A 21,346-nucleotide genomic window follows, 5' to 3' on the forward strand; every position below is an offset into this window, starting at 1 on the left:
ATTAAAGGACCTGACAAAATAGGACATTGGTCTCTGATAACAAAGTTGAAAGCCTACTAGCAGGAGTAAATCACTGTAGACCCTACTCTTACTGTATATGCCTGAGTTAGGATGATAGCTGTAATTGGATTAACAGTGCAGCTTGCTCTGTTGTGTGAAATTATCCCAGTGCAGGAGTAGACCTTAATTTATAGCTGGAGTGATGGTTTTCCAAGCTGCTCAGCAATGCAACCGTGTTTGCTCCTCCTCAGGGGAACTGGAATTCAGTTCCCAGCACCTTTCCTCAGGCGGCTGAACACTGGGTGGATACGGCAGACAGTGTGGGTTAAAATCAGTTTGTCTCATCAGAAGGTACAAGTGGTAACCGCTTTGGAAGGTTGAATTTAATCCTAATAGAAGAAAGGAATATTAGTATTGATGTCAAAACTGCATGGTGGCAGGAGACTTAAGGAGCAAAGGATGACTGCATAAAAATGTCTGTTTCTTGAATGTGCACACATTACCTTCTGAAACGGAGAGCTCGGCCAGTTTGTGTGGCAGGTCTGAAGTCCCAGCACCAGCAGGAGAGCCCAGAATATCTGGTAAGGCGTTCCGGCGGCCTGCCCGTCCGGATGCTGCAAAATCTGTGACCACAGGCTCCACATCAGTCATTGCTGACTCCTTTTCCTCATAGCAACATCTGCATATGGAAAAACAGTAAGAAAAAACAGATGTAGCCCGGATGGATGCTAATCACCTGCTCAACAACGGCTCTTTTGTTATTAAAAGCCATGTATTTCAGTTCTGAGCACTTAGGCTTTATTTGTGCCCCAGAAGAAGACAAAAGAATCTCCGTGCATTCCCTTATGTTGCCATTTGCGCATCAAACTAGCACAATGAGCAGCTCTGTACCTGCCAGAAACCTGTGGATAGGGCGAGCAACAGCTCTTTCTGCGAGCCACTTGTATGTCTTTTTACGATCTGATCCCTGTTTTTAAAGTGGTTTTGCCATACAACCACTCAGAAGGGAACTGAAACTCTATTTTGTCATACTGTCTCTTATGAAGCAAAGCATGTTTTCTTTATTATGAATCTTGTTAGGTTCTTATTTAGAACTTTGTTAAACTCCTTTCACAGAGGAACAAACTATACAAAATACACCTCTCAAAAATCAAACTCTTCATAAAAAGTCTTCATCCTCCAGATATCAGACCATTTGTTTTTCTCAGCTCCTTTTTAGCTTGGTTTAACCTCAGCTTGCATATGTGATTTTTATCTCATAAATAACTGAATTCTGGGAATAATAGGACCAACAGTGCTCTGCTCCCTTGATCCCTGTCTGAAAGCCCATTGAACTGGATGGGAAAACTCCTCCTGACCCAAATGAGCTTTGGATCAGGCACAGAGGTGTTCGGAGGCTCATACCCCAGAGCAGCAGCTGGAGTGAGAACACCTGGAGCAGCAGGAAGCGATACTCCGCTGCAAGTGGCACACGGGGATAGTGTGTGCAAACTGCCATTAGAATCACAAAAGATGACCATATCAGAATTGTACACTAATTTTTTATAATTAACATATTACTTTCTAAGAATTTTACATGAATTGTTCAATTGAAAACAATATTTACTTGCTCTATATGAATGCAGTTCTGTGTGCAATGTGGGAACAGGAATGTTGTCTCGTTGTGTAAATATGGTCAGTGCTTTGTGAAGGAAGGTATACAAATGAGGCTGGAGCTTTCAGTGGACAACTGACTGTATTTAGAATAAGAATTGGATAAGGAAAGTCTCAATCATTTTAGTGTTGTTCATTTAAGAAGCAAAGTATCAGTCCTCTTTCTAAAATATTGCTAGGATTGGGAAATATCACTGTTCTTATTTCATGGACAGAAAAACTGAGGAAAAGATAGATCAAACATTACTTGCTCTGATGTGCACAAAGAGAGGGACAGAACTTTGATTGCTGATGTTGACCTGGTGTTCATACCACAAATAATAAGTTCTATTCCTCCTTCAAAGTGCCTTTCAGCTGTGTCACTCCAACAAGAAGAATAAATATTCGTAATCTTCTTCGTATCTCTAAATACTTCATAATAAAAGGAATGAATCCTTCTTGGCAAGAAACAAAGGCATAAGTAAAATCTGAAAGATGAACACACAAATAAAACACCTTCTTTAACTGAAGCCAGTAACTGAAATTTCTGACCTGGAGATTTAGCGGATAAGTTCCTGTCTTGCATGAATACAGTTAGGTCAAGTCCAAATTAATCTCTTCCACAAGTAACACAAGTATAAAGACTATACATGGACATACAAGAATGCAACTATGAGAAAATATACAAAGTGTGTATATCAACATTCTTGGTTAGATATAGCATTATGCCATGTATTCATTAAAATGGGTGAGGTCAGCACTTGACAACAAATATCAAAATAAAGATAACAAATCCATATTTACAGACACAGTCTCATGGCATTTTGTGGGCATTCATTTTTACTCAACTGTAGGTGTCCTAAATAGATTTATCTACATGCTCACTAGAGCAAGTAAAGAGACTGTAAATTACACTTCGGAACAGAAAATACTCAGGATCTCATTTTGCTTAGTAAAGTTGTTAAAATTTGCTCCCAGTGCCGAAATATCAATGTTGCTCCAGTTTCTGCTCATTTCTTTTCAGCCATTTAATTGGTGTGACAGTAGCACTGTCATGAGCCGACTGCTGTTCACATAAAGATGCATAGAATGACATTCACATCAAAACACACCAAAGACCTTCTCAAACCTGTATTGTGGACTTGTTGGTTTTTTCTTTTTTCTCTCCTGCATGGATGTTTTGGTCCCTAAATGGTTACTTCTAAAATGGATTCTCATCTGCTCTACAAGTCATGCTATATGAAACTACTCTCTTCTGTAGTACAGTTTCATCTTACCCACCTTGTGCACTTGTTTCAAATTCCTCCCTTTTCTCTCCAGCTCATCTCTTTCTCCCCTGATGTTATCTCCCTTCATTGTATAATATGAGACAACCCAGGAAGATGATGAAGGACACAGTCTGACTCTCTTTTGTGCATGTGAATTTTGATTTATGTGCTTGATTAAAAAGTGTGCAGAGATAAATCTAGAACGTCTGTCAGACAGAAAATCAGCTGATCATTATCCATCAGTCCAGTGGCCAGAACTCAAATGTAGCTATCTAAAAATAATAGAAGTACAACATCCTTTATATCTGTAGCAGTTACCATTATGTTTTTTTCACCTTTTTTTCTATACTACACTTAAGGTACTAGAGGCTGAGAAGACTTGAGTTCAAAAGCTCAGGGCTACTCACTGTGCTGGCACAGGATATTCTAAGTATATTTAAAAGATGAGGGACTACCCCAGCAGGCTTAGAATTGACATTACAAATCAAAACTTAAGTCCATTTAGGTGCATATAAATCAAAACTTAAGTCTGTTTCCAAACATGACAGGCCATATTCAAACCAGCTTGCTGCTGTACTTTAGAGAGATAGTATTTTGTTCTTTAATGTTCTAAGGAATTTGTTCAATTTCATTCTGATGCTCTCTTACAATAGTATTTTCTAAGGCCTATATCCAAGTAAGGATGCAGTTTCTCCACTCTTCATCTGTTTCTACCTTTGACTTTTTTTAACACATCCATCAGGAAATAACTATCTTTTTGGCATCTTCTTGCATCTGTTATGTGTAGCATTTTTCGTGCCTCCTCGCAGATTAAATAATCGCCGTGTGCACAGCTTCTATTTTCCCAGCTCCACTCCTCCTCCCACTGGCAACATCTCCTTCAGCTTCACTGAACTCATTTCGCTGTAGCCTCATCCGAGTAAAAGATACTTCCATCTTGCCAATGCGTACATGCAGTTGCTTCTCTCAGCTTCCAAATTACTGTTGTCATTTTTCTCTCGTGTCACAGCTCACCAGACTAATGATGCGCAGCTCTAAAAGAATAGTGACAGATTTCCAAAGCAGAAGGTTCTGTACTTCCCCGGCTCCTTTTCTTCCATGGCTGAAACCAGGCCTCCCAAAAGCTGAAGGTGACTGGGTGGAAAAAAAAGTTGAGCAGAGATGCCGGCTGTTTGCAGAAGATCGGCAGTGGGAAGGCAGGTCGACCTCCCAGAAAAGCCCACCTACTAAAATTAGAGACTGAAGGCTTTGACTGACATCCCAGCTAGTTCTCCATCAGTACTCCATGGCACCAGACTGACTTCGCAGCGCATTACGGGGCCATGAGATAGCACTAAGGGGTTTTGGGGAGTACTGGGTTAATTTTCCCATAACAAGCCAATGAAATCCCTGCAGACCACCCAGCATGCACAACGGACCACTGAGGTGTGCAAGGGGGAAGGAAACGCTATGCTTGTGAAAACTGGCTACAAGCAAAAGTAAAACTCAATTACTGGATCTATCAGACATATAAGTAAGAGTCCTCAGACAAAGCAATCACAGGTAAACTACCAGTGGGATTTTCTCTAAGCAAGAGAGCCTAGTTTGTTAATCTTTGAATCGTCTTTTGTTGGCAGCATTTCCAGCCTCTTGGGGGAAAATGAGTCACAGGAGCTGATGAGAATTTATTTAAGTAAATGACAAAGGAAAAGAACAAACAAGTCTCCTGAAACACCTCATGTTGAGAATAAAGGGAAAAAACAGTTTACGGTGCTTAGTTGCAGCAGGTGCCACAGTCCATATTAAATGTCAGTGCTGTCTCTTCCTCACCCTATCTGTTATGAAGTAGATAAATCACCAACATATGCATTAGTGAAAGCTCTTTTTTCTTCTGATCTCTTTACTGTCCTACACAGAGACAAAATACTGGTTTTGTTCTGCTTAGAAGGACAAACTATTCCTCAGGAAATGTCAGAAGGTTCCTGACACTGCTATTGTTGCAAGTCCATGGAGGAGACTAAAAGACTGAACACATCACTTGTGCCACGCAGGTGCTTGTCTCCTCTCAAAAACTTTCCTCTTAGGTCTTACAAACAGTCTTTGTCTGCAATATCAGAGAAAGCTACACTTCCCAAACAGTGTTCATTTTGAATGCCCCTTTTGTAGGAACAAACTGGAAAGCATGAAATCCTCGCACAAACACCTGAAAAATGTAAGAGCCCAGTAGGACTTTTAGAGCCAGATTGATTTTGTGTCTTGATCTTACTTTATTCAGAAAGAACTTTAGTCCTTTTATTTGTGTGTAGTTGGATTTTATTTACTTGTAAGTAACAAGTATTCTCTATGCATTTTTACCCCAGAAGTCTATAGATTCAGAAGCTTCTAAGTAAGGAGAACAGAAAACTTATGGTATGAAGTGGTTCGCCCTGTGCAGCTGAGATGAAAACCACATCTCCTCGCTATGCAGTTGCCATGCTTTCACATCCTCTGCTGCAGCTGCACCCTGACAGCTTTGCCTCCTTTGCCCAAAAAATCGTGGAATAGGAACATTTTCGTTATACGTGCTCATGTAATCCTTACGCTTTATCCTGAAATATTACTGGACCACAGAAAAGGAAAAAAGTTAGGAACATTCATGCTTTTATGGAAGACAGTCTCGAGATTATGATGATAACTAACAGTAGCCTGCATGGCAATTTTTGTGAGAAAAATTTCTGTTATGCATTTTTTCTCATCAGTAACATTTGTAACACACTCATTAAGCCTAATGCTGGGAAGCACACAGAAAAATAAGCAAGTGGTCTTTACCATACCTATATCAAACACAGGAGTCTTGATTCTGTTTGGGGTTTAGGACAAGAGACCACGTTTCTTAATACATGAAAGCAACATAGCCTAACTATATAGCTAATTATACGGAAGTTAGAAGTGAATCACCCGGGTGGGGGGGGGGGGGGGGGGGGGAAGTAGATTTGTTAGCTTTCAGGTTTTTTAATGCATCACTAAAGTGGAAACAAGAGTTCCTTTTATTCATGTCAGAAAGATTATTTGGGTTTCCTGTATCAACAGAGATGGCCTCTCTAGTGCATGTTCTCTGCAAAATTCATGAGCTTTTTTCCCATACAGGGAAACTAAATTATATCCCATCTCTGTAAATCTACAGTGCAGAAGCATGTCTGAGTCCTTCTACATCTTCTGCCTCGGTGTGAATATTACAGCCGATAAAACACATGATATTTTTGGGAAGATATTTGAAAGTTTGGTGCATTGTGTAACAGGTTTTCACTTTTCGTTCTTTGCAGTGTACACAGCTGGACAGACATTGGACACAAATGTCTTGTGTGTTTTTTCCTCTCTGGATATGTGACCTACTCTACACTCTTGCGGTAGGGGCAACATCCTTACTGATAGTGTGCAAAAATGGCTTCCATACATGATTCTCCCAGTCCTAAACTGGTCAGCCTGGGATATTAAGATTACACCATTCCTCCATCTCCTGCCTTGGTGCTCTCAGAAGCTCTGAATGAAGGGCCAAGATCTTGATCATATCGCTCAGATGCTCATCAGTTTGGGGTACAGAATCTGAAAACCGTGGCCAAAGCTGTAGGATAAAGACAGGAGCTGACAGATTTTGCCCCTTGGTAAGTCAAATTTCTAGATAAATCTTGTCTATGTTTCCATAAAGCATGGTTGAACATGAGGAAATAATTTTATTAAGGACCATCACAAACCTCATCAATCTTCAGCTCAAAATGCAACACATATCTTTTTCTGTCTCCTAAAAAGCATAAGTGCACTTGTATAGGTACTGCAGCTGAAAGGACTGGAGTAAGACAGGATGCCACGCCAGTGTTACAAGGTATGTATGGCATGAAATCACTTTCTATTGGACTTTTTTCTTCCTCATACTGGTATTTCAAAAAATTCAGCTCAATTTCCTGATCAGCTCCATAAAGCCAGTATTATACTCGTGGAAAAGACAAGAGGAAAAAAAGCCACATAACTTATTAGTCGTACTGTTGTTTGACTTCTGGAGAACACAGAGATACCATGGTGTGGTTCACCCTTTACAAACCTGAACAGAATGGAATGGCTTTACTGTGAGCTGTGTTTGACCCTGAGTACGCAGAGTGATCTGATGTACAAAGAACACATTAAGAAGCCAATAGCAGTTCTAAGTAATAGTACAATTTTCCTATTGTGAAATAAAATAAAATAACAAAGAGAGGGGAAGGGGTCATGATACTGACCACTGAATCAGAAGTTATCTGTAGCAAGTAACAAATGAAGTGACAGTAGCTGAAGGCAGTCAATACAAGCGAGCAAGGCACTTTCCAAATGTCTCTGAGTGACCAAAAGCAATGGTAGACGTAAGCTTTAGCTGACTTAATAGGAAACACAATTCAACAGGGAAGAAACTCTAATGCACCAGCAACGCTGGAAAGAAATCAAATGCATCCCCTACTATGGAATAAGAAATGAAGTTCAATGGAAGCAAACCAACCAATCAACCTAATTATTTCTCTTTTATTTTGGCCGTTCATCCCTCCTAGAGTTTTAATTTCCTGTTGCAAAATGTATAAATACCGCATCCCTCACATACGCACAGTACGCTTTCTGAGTTCAGCCACAGAGCTCCACCCTTCCAAATCTTTTCTTAAGATTTGCATTTGGCCTGAAATCCAAGAGAAGTTTGCCCACCCACAGGAACATACCTGAGGAGTAATTTAAGAATTATTTAGTAATCATTTTGAATGCTAATTTTGCAGTAGCCCTGCAACTACAACATTGCAGTTTACTTTGTATTTATGGTATTTCACATTGCCAAAGGCATACAGGAAATGAGCATTCTTACTGTACCACTTAGTTCTGTTACTAGTCATACATGCACTATACCTTCCCTGTAACCTCTCTGATCTCCTTGTTCCTCAGCGTTTGAACTGAGAATTCTTTAGGGAAGAATCAAAGGACTCTTCTCTCTGCTCTGGGTACCTGCTGTCCCAGCAAACACTTGCACATGCGCTTGTCAGTACTGTATTCTTTATTAGAAGCAGCAAGGGATTTGCTTCTCTGCTTGCCAGCTCTGGGGAAGAAAACTACTCTGACAAAACCACTGGGAAAGACTGAGGCAGCAAACATACTGGAGTCCACTTCTGCAGTGCCCTCTGGTAAAGCAATGGGCACAGTGCAACATAAAAAGCAATTGAGAGAAGATGAATTTACAATTTAGCAGATATATGAGAATGGGACAATCCTATGCACATCATAACCAACACAGCTATGTACCAAAATTCTCTTACTGGACAAGGCCCAAGTCTTCTTAAGATCTTAACTGACATGAATGAGGAATGTTGCCCTGTAGTTCAGAGTGAATCAAAAGGTACTGGTACAGACAGGAGGTCCCCAGGAATGGAGATCCTTGTGGAAGTGCTTACAGAACAGAAGGAGTTGCGGAGAAAGAGGAGTTGCCTGGTAGCCACATGTGGGCACAAAGGGCTAAAAGGCAGGAGCACAAGGATGACAGAGAAGGAAGAGGCCTAGAGAGCCTGCAATGATGGCTTAGTACACAGAGAGAAGATTAACTGAGGGTCTGTCTGAGATTAAAAAAATGACATGGCAAGCTAAAGTGACACAGGAAGAAAGAAGCCTCTGGAACCTTACTGAGGAAAAGGAATGAAATTAATAATCTGGAGTGTCTTTGCAGGACAAAGGTTGTGGAGGCAGGGAGAAGGAGAGGCTTGATGGAGTCTGGAGAACATTTCAGGGGACCAGGTCTGCTGGAGGATGCGCGTAGAGATAGGCACTACGGAGACCCTATAGATTAGCAGCAAACTAGCCAGGTAGCAGTAAAACAGGCATTTTTTTGCTTAAAAGATTATGTGTGTAATTATTCTGATATGCCCACATGTAGAAAACCTGAAGAGCCTGCACAAGAAATACATGGACGGTTTACTACACCTTTTTTTTTTTTTTTGAGATCGATAAATTATTTTGTTAACACGACGTGCCACGGCACCTATTTAACTGAGTACCTAGCTACTTGTGATGATCTTTGCAGGTGGTTGTTGTGCAGACCCCTCAGAAAAACAAGCAACTGCAATGCGAGCTTCCACACAGACATGCCACCATGAAGCTCTGCATAACTGCTTCCCCCTGTAATTATTTAGTCTCTCGCTTCAGTTGTGAGGTCTTCTATCCCAGAAATGATCTGCATTTCCTGAACTTTCTTCAGGCTAATCCATGAATGCTTTTGGAAAACCAATCAAAAATACTTCATTTAGCATTCTTCACTGGATAGGGTGTTGGAAAAAAAATAGTGTTTGCGGAACTCAATAAATGTTTGGTTAGTTAATAAAATATTATTTTATTAACTCAGTTCAAGGGTAGTAAAAGGTCTTTGATTTTCCAAATATAAGTGAACTATTGTAGGATAATTCTATAAAGGCTTCTCAGATGGAAGGAGAGCTGGTCTACCCAAAAGTTTTTCCAATGACTGTTTTCTAACTAATAAAAGACATTTTCTCTTCTTAAAAACATGGTCTTGACTGTGTCCTTAGGTGACCACTGATGCTGGAAAGTTCTACAAAATAATTTTGGTTCTGTTTCCCCTCAGAGGAAGATGAACCAACAGAGATCACTGTACTTTTCACAATAATATGATGACTTTAAGTGAGCCCAGTCAGAAAACAGCCATTTGGGATGTGAAGTCTAATACCAAATGGAGCTAAGCCCCAGCTGCAAGTCACCCTGGTGCACTGAAACACCGTTTAATGAGTCACTGAAGTTTCCTATTGCTGTGTTTGACATGTCAGTGACATGTCAGCATTCACAAAGATGAAAAATCAATAGGACATGTAGCTACATTTCGAGAAGTCACGTCACACAACTTTTCTGCACTGTCTTCTAAAATTGCACTTTTAATCTAGACCCTCAGTTGCCTGCTCTGTATGTTCCATTTATATTTAGTTTATGCTTTAGCATATGTCTTTGCTTCAGATACAATATTTCTTCAATATTAAATGAACAATTTTTCATTTTTGTTCAACATGATGCCTACTCTAATACAATTCCACTCAGGTAATATCCTCTAGAGCATACCTGTTCAATCTTGGCAGCAGCCCATTTTAATGACTTTAATGAACTAACAGGTAGAAAAATCCGCCCCATTCTGTAGTAACTCACCAAGAAAATAGACTGAGATTTGAGAAACGTGTCTTCCCGTAGCCTTATAATTTAAGTTAAATAATTACTTTGATTCACAAGACTTCCCAATTATATTTACAGTAGACTTTAACTTACAAATTAAAAAATAAATTCAGTCAATTACAGTTCACTGAAACATATCTGAATAGTATAGGTTTACTTTTTGATCCTGCATTTATGCATGTACTTAGCTTCATCTAGTTGCAAGGCTTCTGTTCCTTCCACTGAAATTTGATATCACAGACAGGAGACGGCACTAGGTACGTGCTCATCAACGTTCAGGAGAAGGCCACTGGGTCAGATTGACCCCACTCAGATTTGGAGAGAAGAGTCTCCAGTGGTTCACACACCTGCTGACACAGTCCCTGGTTATTTGTCTGCACCAGAGAGTCTGTGATTGCACCTTAATGGCCAGAGACTGCATGGTATTTACATGCACACGCAGGTACAATGACCAGAACAAGGCAAATCGCAGATTTACTCCTCTGATAGAAAATTTTGAGACTGGAAGAAAAACTTAACAAACAAAATTTTCCACAGAACAGGGAATATGAGAGAACAAATATATGAGAGCATCTTATCATTAAATTTTCTGGGAATGAGCCTGCTATATCTTGCTCCAGTGAACAGCACCGATGAAACAGAATTTCAAATAAATGAAAAAAATAACCCCAAACACACAATGTCTTGGGGACTAATTATGGAAACAAACAGTCTATATGATTAGCCACAGTATACACTAAGAACTTTTTCCTTGCAGCTTATTTTGGATTAATTTTATGCTTCAGGTGAAGGGTTTATCCGCAGTACTACACTTGCTCCTGCCTTCCTGTTTTTATATGACTCCATTTGTTTCCTCCGCATCTCTGCTGAAAGGATACGACTGATCACAGTGATTTATAAACCTCCCTGACTTTCATGCTATTTCAGACTCTTTTTCCCATGAGAACAGGCCTAATAGGTGAAATTCATACTAGTTATAAGCCTAAACCAGTCAGTGGAATTACACCTGGGATTCATTTAGTTTAATTTCTTTAGCCTTTCAATATAATTCTATTTTATGAAAGTATGAATCATCTCTATTACCCTCCAATGCCCTTACCCTAGGACATTAAAAGAGCCCACCTGTCTTAGAGCTTCATGGGTATAGACTAGTTTGGTAAAATAGACATATTTCGATCAAAAGTCTAGTAAAATATACTAAGGAAATTATTTTATTGTCTCCCTGAGCTTACTTGGCAATTGGGAAAAATTATTGTATCTCTAAAAAGTAAGCCCTAAAAGCAAATCCCTACTTCCAAATATTATAGTCTATCTATTGTTTGAGAACAAACACCAAACAGTCATTTCCAAGGTACTGGGCTGGCAGATAATTTCCACACAGATGAATTAATGTATTTCAAATTAATTAAAATGACCTCTAATTAAGGCAGATGGCTTTAGAAGAGTCTTTTACATTTTGGTAAATGATCCTTCAGTAAACGTGCCCTGCTATTGAAATACCTGGATAAAGTGCTTCAAATAAGGACCAAAAAAAGTGTCTTTATATCCCAGTAGATATAGGGCCATTTAAAAGATGACAGAGTAGAAAGTTAACATGTGTTTTTATAAATGACTTGAATCAAGTACGGCTTGATCCTTAAGCTATTTTCAGTTGGAATGCCACCAGGCACAGAATTTTTATTTAATTTCCTTAACCTACATGGCCCATTGACACTTAAGGAAGAACAGACGGATGGAACCCAAAATATAAGAAAGCCATCAAGTCTTGTTCCTATTTGTCATACAAACAACATTACTTGGGAGGTCCACATACTGAATGTTTTTGTTTTAGAAGTTTAACATTCAGCTTTCTTTTTCCGTCACCTTTATTATTTTTAGTTTAACATTTAGTCTGCTATATTCTGACAGAGAGGTGGGTTTAGTTTTGATGTGTCAGACCACATCCATTCTCCCAACAAGGAGTTGCAAAAACAACAAGAAAGATTCGTCTGAGCAAATGCTTTTACTCTGCTTTCCTTTGGAGCAGAATTGGGTAGGATTTTTCTACTGAAAACTGTTTTCTGTTGTAAAGGAATCCACACTTCCACTGCACAGGGGTCTGTTAGAACCATGCCATTCCTGAATCAGACCAATTTTAATGGAACTTTCTACTAGGTCCAGGCAAGAGAGAGCTTGCCAGCCTACCTGCTGAAGAGTTACTTGGATGTGGTGAGGGGCTGGCATGGGCTGGGAGGACAGCCAGCTTGAATGGATACAGTGAGTGCTTTAATTGCGAGGCTCTTCATTATCTCTGAAGTTCTCATTTGCTGGTTATATCCCCGCAAGCACACCAACACGACCTCACAGGGCTTCCTCACCCTGGAAAGAGCCTGAGTACAGCCCCAGTGGTACAGGACATTACCTAAAACGTTAGGAGGCCAGGAAAGCCCAGACCTTGCTTGGCTTTATTACAGGGTGGTTCCTTTGCGCTCTTATCCAGCACTGAGACCAAGACGGTCAAACCCTGGCAGCCACACAGGCCTTGTAAGGAGACTGGGCATCCTCCACATCAACTCTTCCCTCCTTCACCCTGAAAGATGCAGCACCAGCCCTGCCTCCCCTCTTCCGACCCTCCTGTGGCAGCAAATGCCTGCTCTCCTCTTTCTCTCCCCTTGTGCAGCAGCAAATTCACCCCCCAGCAACACATACCCCCATGACACTCTAACTCCACCCAAAAAGTCCCAGTGTCCCCACCTGGCCCCACAGCACCCCAGCAAGAGTTGACCTCGTCCCCGCTAAGGCTCTTCCCCGGCATCATCCCACGTAGCCTCCCCACAGAAAGGCAGACAAAGGAGCAAAGACACCCGGAACGGGAGAGTCAGTCACATCTGCCATGTCACTCGCCCAACTGGAGGCACGCTGATGCCAAGGAATGAGGTGCCCGAAAGAACCCATTTCCACTCACTTAAAGAGAACTGCTCAGCGCTGGCGTTTTGTAGCCTTCAGATTTTAAATTGGAAATACCCCACCCTTGCAAGCTCCTCTTAGGATTTTGCTGCCTCCGCGGCGTTTGCCCAGCGTGTGTACGTACCTGTGTAACATGTTGTGTGAGTTCAGGAGCTGCTGCATGCTCAGAAACAAATTTTTCCCATCTGCTAAGCTAATGACCTCTTCTAAAATGGCTATGAGCTCTGAACATTTCCTTTTTTAGCTTTGCCAGCATAATCATATTACAGCCTCACACCTGGCACTGTAAATTAATCTCTCTTTTTTTTTGTTTTTTCCTCATGCAAATTCCTCAGAAGTGGCTTTTTTTTCCCCCACCACATTGTCTTACTAAGCACAGATAAGAAGAGAAGGAGGAAAACAGACAGGCATTCATGGAGCAGGTCTTTTTGCAAACTGTTAATTCTGTTTCTAGACAGATCGAAACCAACACCAGTAATGTTCTGGAGAACACATTCTACAAAGATGCACCTTTCCCACAAACACACAGACTTAATTGCATTGCTTAATGGAAACTCCAGGGGAGTTTGTTTGTGGAAGTGTGGAGTTAAATTTTTCAAAACAAAAATCTGGAAGTGATACTGACTGACTGCAGCTCTTTGGTGGGGTTATGCTGATGTTGTTGTACTCAAAAGATTTACTCCTTATGTACTGGCATTTACTTCTGCATTAAGAACTGTATCTTCAAAAGTTGGTCAAAAATAAGAAGGATGCTTGTAATGCTTTCCTGTTGAATACGTATCCTTAGAGACGGTGGATTCCCTTTTACTAAACTCTGCACAACACTGGAGGTGAGTAGAGCCCACACCTCCTCCTTAGAGTCTTGCATGAATCTGGGTGGAGAACTGCAGATGTTGTGATTTCAGGAGACTTTTTTCTGCAGATGACCTCCTGTTCTTGAAGAGCTACAAAAGACTACAGGCACCATGGGAAACACTTTTCTCTGATCTGTGCTCCTACATTTTTATGGCTCACTCTAAAGTGAGCAGTTGAAAGGTTTTAACTACATCTTGCATTAAAAAAAAAAAAAAAAATAGAAATAATTCTGAATTTTCTTGAGTGCAGATGTGAAAAGACATGACCTTTCACTGAATAGACTTGTACGCTACACTTATTTTGAAAATATGGGTCACATTCTGTTCCTTACAACATCAACCAAACCACTACAGATTTGTTCAATTAAACAGGTTTAGGAGTGAGCTGACAGCAAATAAATCTCTGCAGATATCCCTCCACAAAAGCCCTGCTCATTTATTCATATTATGGGGGTGGGGGGGATCAAGATTTGTTTCCACCTTAGAAGTTTCAACATTCCTGTCTAAACTGTAAAGAGTCCACCAAATTTGTGACAACTGGGAGAAGACCTGACAGGCCAGGTCCAAGCACAAGCAGCTATTTGTGCTCAGTTCAGAGCTCTTTGTGGCCATTGCTCCATTTCAGACTCCTCCTGGTCACAGAGAGCTCCAGAAGCCTGGCTGTGATGACTCTACAGGGCAGACACGATAAAATGTGTTTGAAGGGTCACATGGATGGTGGGTCTCCCCGGTTTAGCCTGATGAATCCCTCTTCCCCTCTGAAGAAGGAAGGGCACCCACAGAGAAACTGAACCCATTGCTGTAGTTCTCATTAGGGAACTCCCTAAAGCACTGACTCACAGCCGAAGAACAGCATTTGAACATATAATCTAGAGTATTGTTTTTTCAATCTAACCACACTTATTATACCAAAGAAGAACCTTACTTTAGTGTTTCAGCAGAGAGCCTTGAAAGATAGAGGCGACTTCTGAGGTGTGTGAAACCCAGCAAGCAGGAGAACATCAGCAAGGCTAGGAACATTTAAATAGGGAACTTTTCTGTTTGCTTAGTTTGTTCAAAGCAGTAAGAGACAAGCACAGCTCTTTAAAGTTCATTAGGAATGATAAATGCTTATGAAATGTTGTCACAATAACTTAAAAACAGCCTGAAAGAGGTAGAGAACACAAATTGTAGAGTACATCTAAGGAGAGCATAAGAAAAAAAATCTACTTACAGGACAGCAAAAAGGGGTTGATGAATACCAGAGACACCCAGAAACAACTAGAATGTGATCTCAATGTCTGGCTTTCAGCTGACTACAGCAAAACGCCAAGGGAAAGCTGAACAGTTGCCAAGAGGGAAATGAAACTTGAATACATTTAAAATAAATACACAGACTCCAAATTCACATAAAATTACACATGCCTTACAGGCAGACTTCTGGACTTCAGCCTTTCCATTCAGGGCATTTCTGGTACAAAAATAAGTCCTTAACAACCACGTCATAAAATTAATTCTCCATCCTCCAGTAAAGGAGGGCAAATCTCTCTGCGCCAGAAGTGTTGCTGTGTTCACCCCAAAAGTGGCAACAGCTGCCTGGATACCATGTAGGAAAGCCAGCTGTGTCTGTGCAATGGCATCTTGCTGTCCAAAGCAATAACATGTAACTCTGGCATAAAAATTGCTTTCACACTGTAATGAGAGAAATCATATTTTCTCACCGCATATTCAGCAAATGTCTACAACAGAGTTAATATTTCAGTGTCTACAAACAGAGAGTTTCACAGCAGACAAGAAAACTACTTGGAAATAACCATACTGCTTTATTTTCTATTAGCTGTCAGCCAGTTTGCATGGAGAACCAACCACAGGGTCGTCTAGTATGGTCACCTGGCCAATCTGCCCCGTTCTGCCCCCAAAAACGCCAAGTACCTTAACATTCACCATTCAGGTATGCCTGCAGCCCCACAGCATCGTCCTTCTTGGAGAGCAGCTGGGCGTGAGCTACAGAAGAAAGCCACCGCTCGAGCTGTGGGCAGTCACAGAGAGGAACAACCAGGAAGGTGCCAGCAGCTCTGGCTTCCGCTGTCTCCTCAAAAATAACCTGCCGTCACACAACTATCAGAGAAGTAAATCAACACTGGAAAAAACAACCAGAAAGGTTTGAAGCTATACAAATAAAAAAAGCTTCTCATGTGGTGAGTACGTCAGCAGGGAAAAAAAAAAAAAAAACCAAAACAAAAGGAAAGGAAAGGAACACTGAAGAAAAATTAACTTCTTAGTTGAGGAAATGACTCAACATTTTATACAAAGTCAAGACAGTCTCCACCTGACATTTTTCAGGGTCAGTCACCCACTGGTAGGGAACTCCAGGGAAGGTGGGGTTTTATTACCACTGGATAGGTTTCTTCCATCATAGAGGACCCAAGCTGAGTAAAACTCAACTGCTGCAAATCCAGAGCAATTGGGGTCTTACCACATACTCTTCACATCAGCCAATTACTTATTTACTAAAGTACTGTGTCATCTCTGTTTCAAATGTTGTTTAACCTATAAATAAAGATTAAAAAAGGAAACAATTTGCTTAAATGGTTATATTAAGTTAGCCTTCAAATCAGTTATGTATTTATTTGGGTACAGTATGAAACTGATCTACACTGATCTATTCCACAATTCAGCACTTGCCAAGTATAACATTTTCCTCCCCGTATTCTCTCTCGGATTAACATTCTTCCCTCTGCACTTTCATATTAAGTGACAATACTTCATGAAACCCAGTACAAACTTTGCAAAGGGGTCAGAAAACCCCTGCCTGTTCCACAGGTACTGCTCCAGAAAGATCAGTGTTTTGAAGTTGATAGGGGTTCATCATGGTAAAATTACTGGATTTCAAAACACTGCAAAATAAACTACACCAATTCTCAACCTCCACCTCAACATTTCTGCAATGTTAACTGATATAATAAAGAAAGCAAAAATTTACAGGAAAAACTGCAATCTTCCCTGAAGCTTTTACCACTCTGTAAAATTAGTTTTCCTCTTGTAGTTGTCGATTATGGCTATTTTATTGGTTTCGCTTAATTAACTATCCAGAAGAAACTTCAATGACTTAACTGTCCTTGGCCATTGGTTACAAGATACGCTTCATTTATTTTACAAGAATAGCTGGCAAGGCAAAGCAAGAACAGGTTTCTAATTAAGAACCAGGATCTGAAGAGACTAGTGTGAATAAAGGGAAACAGAAAATGGTATTGGGGTCACAGCTGCAGTAGCCACCATGCCAATGCACACACACAACCCAGCTGGGGTGATGCAATGGCTAGAGCCCCATTAACCCTCTTTCCAACCTACTTTCTCTCCTTCTATTCCTCTTCAATAAATCATGCCTGGTATCAGCTGGAAAGCACATAGTGAATATTATCTCAAGTTAACATTATATTTTCTTCCAAATCTGTTGCTCACCTGAAGACCAAAACCTGTGCTTTTACTTCAGCTGATATACCAGTGAACAAACCACTGGTACAGTCAGAGCTCTGAACCACATGCTTAGCCCAAAATGCTTTCTTTGCACACATGCCCTTTCAAACCTGACATTTTCTGTGTTGATTTTCGCTGCTTTATAGTTACCTGCATGCTGAGGAGAGAAAGAAAACAACATGCACATAACAGAAGGTCTGTTGATGGGTTCTCTCTTTTCTATTTGAAAGTTAAGAAGCATATATACTGTACATCTTTGCAGCTCTTCAGGGTTTCTACCAGCTAAAGGACGTTTTTTCTGAACTGTTACTGCAGCTTCCAAAGCTGTGACTCAGCAACAACACTTTCACACTTAGAAGTTTGACAAGTGGCTTGGTGCCAGATAAACTAATGAACTTACAGCTTCCTAATACGCAGCAGGATGCTTTAATGAAAGTATGCCCATTACATATGTAAGGATAGATTATTTGCTGTACACTAAGAAAAACCTTTTTGGTCTTGCAGTGCTGACAGTATTCAGAATCTTCCCAAACAACATAATGTTTGGGTTGTGGAAAGTCTATTCTGGCATATCATCGCTTACCAAGAAATAACTTCCACATTTCTTATTTGAAAACGTTTATTTGCCAAATAATATTGCTCAGACCTTTATTTGCTGACTTTTCCTACAATAAAAAGAGCTGTTTATTCATTTCTTAATAGATGAAGAAAGTCTTATCAACTGAAGTTCAGTGCACCTGAGAAGCAGTCAAGTCTGAACCATTCCTTTTACAGACCAAGTTTTCTTGTATGAAGTTTTAAAGAAATGAAAACCAAACCATGAGATACATCATTGGCTTGATGTCCAGAATGCTCTTAGGTTTCTAAATAAAATGCTTACCTTATAAAGGCATCTCAGGTTATTTGTAATTTGCATTTATTTTGTATTATTAGGTATGGATACCTGCACATTTCCTACATTGAAGTCTAGAGACACATGTCACCCAAATTATTTTTTCTCTAAATGCTGTTTGTCATAGCTGTTAAAGTAAGATGACTTCACTGGCTATGGAACTGTTCAGGCTCACACCAGCGCTGGTAAAAAAACAGCTTTCTCTCTAAAGTGAATAAAAGCGGGGTCAAGCCTACTGCAAGCAGCCATGTGCAAAGTCAAGCTTTTTGTAGGCTGTCATGATGAAGGCCCATTACTGTCCCTGGATCTCATCTAGCCTCTTTTCTTGTTTCACACACCACAATTCTTCATAGCATCTAGGAATGGATTTTTCTTAGTTTTTCAGCCAAGAGCGGGTGTATATATAAGAGAGGTGCCATGATACCTTTGCTTGAGGTACCAGACCTGCAAAGCAGAAAGAAGCTAAACCACAGAACTGGATGCCAAAGTTTCCTCTACCAAGTTGGATGCTTCAGAAAACTGCTTCCACCTGCAAAACTCATTAATGACAGGAGAGCCACCTGGAAGTAACCAACAGGTAACCCCTGGGAGAAGGGCAAGCCCAGGGATCTCTGCCTTGCTCTGGGTTGCCAGGCAGCACCCACATTACTCACTGCTCGCTTCAGCTGATGAAGAAATCATCACCTCTGCAATGACTCCTTCAAAACACCAGGCAGGGTTCATTCCTCCTTTTGAAAACATGCCCAGAGGAGAATACCTAGTGATTTGAAGAAAACTGCCTTAAGCCTCTGTCTCCTGAGTGAATTGTTTGATCCCTGGGGAGGAGATCAAGTTGAGCAATAGCACTTTCCACTGTGCACAAGCGTTGTAACTGAAATTCTGCTCTTCTGATGTCAATGCAAGTTTTGCCTTAGTCTTTACATTTTAACCTCTAATACAATGCTCTCTTTGAGGGGAAAAGAAGTATGTCACAGAAGCTGGTGGTCAGGACTGACATTCATCAGGCTACCACTTGAAACACGGAGGAAAAATATTATGCCTGAAACCTACAGACTGCTTCTGTAATTTATGCAGTAAATATTTCTTATACACGAGGAAAGACGTCTTGGAGTCAGTCTAACATTCACAACTTCCACATTTCCAGATGAGTGCCATAATGATTGTGCTCATTTTGTTGTCCCCACAAACCATGAGTTCTTACCTGTCCTCTTCTCTAATTAGCTCCCAACTGGCTGGAAAAACAAAAAAAGTGTCTGCAGCACTGAGCTGTTAGAAAGGGTTAAACCAAACATGAGTTAAACCAAAACACTGCATGTTTATTTAAATAAGACTTGACACTGAAAACATTGGCCATGCTGCAAGGAACTGCTGAGTATTTCTCTGAAATAATATTTTCCTTGCATTGCCAGTATTACATTAGCAAAATACTGTTAAAGAGGACCCCAACAAGACGCTGTTCTCTTGGAGACAACAGTTGCCAAACATCTTATGACATTTACATGCTTTTTTGTAACTGAAAGTAAATGAGATGAATCGCAACACAGGCCTGCTAATCTGATGACAGGGCAGTTGTAATTGCCTCTGTTGCTATGTGCTATGTTGACTCACTGCAACTAATAGTTTGACTTCTCTTATCTCCCTCGGGGTATGGTTATTAGAATTTGTCCTTGCTACAGTGAGGAGTTAGCACACTACAAAGAAAGGAACACGATGAAAAGAAAGTTGAAGGGTCAGTTCTTAATTATATTTATTATTTTCATGTACTCAAATCAAACAGTGATTATTTACTCTGGAAAGATTTTTAAGACAGTTTTAATACAACTAAACTCAGGAAAAAAATATGCTTCTTGCCAGACTTTAGTGAAGTTTAAATGCATTCCACACATTAGTTTGTCAGTAATACTGGAGTTAGAGTCCTGAAAAAGGTAAAGGATGTCTGTGTAAGCTGTTAGACACAAAGTTCTTGAGAAAAACAGACCACTAACAGGTCCAAAATAAATATAAAGTAATTATGTGATTATTTTGGAAACTCTTAAGCATCAGCTTCTGTGTTTATAATCTTAACATCATCTGTGGTTCTACTAGTACCACTTCAATCCTGAACACTGACAAGCTGCACTGAGTTCAAGAGCTGGTCCATCACATAGTGAAGTCTGAACTGATGCCAACACGTACTTCATCATACATCAGAAAAGGCCCCTGGTTTGGTTCTTCTCATCAAATAGAAAGCCTGTTTACCCAAGTTCTGCAAAAGCTTGTTTGTGTTGCTTTTTTTGGAGATATGTTCTCAGGGATATCCCGAGTCGATCACTGAATTTGCAGTTGTTAACTCAGCAATTGCTAAGAAAACACTGATGACCTGTTGTCAAGGCAGCACAACTGGATGAAATGAAGTGACTTTTGATAGCTAAACTGATGATCCTACCTTGCTGTCAACCCGAGGCTTTGTGTTTTCTCAGACAGACTTTTTGCTCTCCTTGTTGTCAGGCAATCTAGCAAATCTCAGTTCCAAAAGTAAGACTTTGAGGGAAAAGATGTAATAACAAACATTCAATAGTGACCCAAAAAGAAAGTGTCCTTGTTATACACTTTATCACAATTTTAGAAACTTGACATGTCACTAATCCACATGAGAAATCTGACCTTTGAGTCCCTTTAATTTTAGAAAAGAAAACAAGTTCTGCAGTTTCCCTAACTTAATTTCATATTTACTACTAAGTCATTATTTCAGTCCATTCATGGGCACATTTGAGATGATGTCTTTGTATCTGCCCATAATGTATGGATTTTAACTATGCTGCTGAAGAAAAGCACGAGCTTTCTGAGTTTTTGTCAAAGTCAGCTGAGGGGAAGGGAATATGTGATGTAATTAGGAAGAGTACAAACATATTCTGTCTAGTCTTCTAAAAAAAGAGTTCTGCATATGAAAATGAATTGGGGTCACTGCTTTGGGGACAACTAAAACACCTAATTAAATCAAAGCAAGGAATCCTACTTGACTTTGTTGAGTACTTTACGGACAGATGGGGTGCGTGAGACATGAAGAAAGGTCTGGGGGGAGGCAGGTTCTGGTGGTTTCTCAGAGGCCACAGTCCACTTGATGCTTTCTTCAG

At 40.3% G+C, this 21,346-nt stretch overlaps 1 protein-coding gene across 7 annotated transcripts in view; it reads right to left on the minus strand.

Annotated features, from left to right (window-relative positions):
* Positions 1 to 21,346, minus strand: part of PKIB (cAMP-dependent protein kinase inhibitor beta) — a 55,219-nt gene that overhangs the window by 4,833 nt on the left and 29,040 nt on the right. For 4 of the 7 annotated variants that reach the window (XM_071806585.1, XM_065834897.2, XM_065834900.2 and 1 more), the window contains one exon: positions 504 to 679. In XM_071806585.1, the coding sequence (XP_071662686.1) occupies positions 504 to 651 (148 nt within the window). In that variant the 5' untranslated portion in view covers positions 652 to 679. Of the gene's footprint in view, positions 1 to 503; positions 680 to 15,098; positions 15,181 to 15,796; positions 15,983 to 21,346 lie in introns of those variants that run through there. The other 3 variants (XM_071806586.1, XM_065834896.2, XM_065834899.2) reach the window with 3 other exon arrangements.

The sequence above is a fragment of the Patagioenas fasciata genome, chromosome 3 (assembly GCF_037038585.1).
Source record: "Patagioenas fasciata isolate bPatFas1 chromosome 3, bPatFas1.hap1, whole genome shotgun sequence".
Lineage (NCBI taxonomy): Eukaryota > Metazoa > Chordata > Aves > Columbiformes > Columbidae > Patagioenas > Patagioenas fasciata.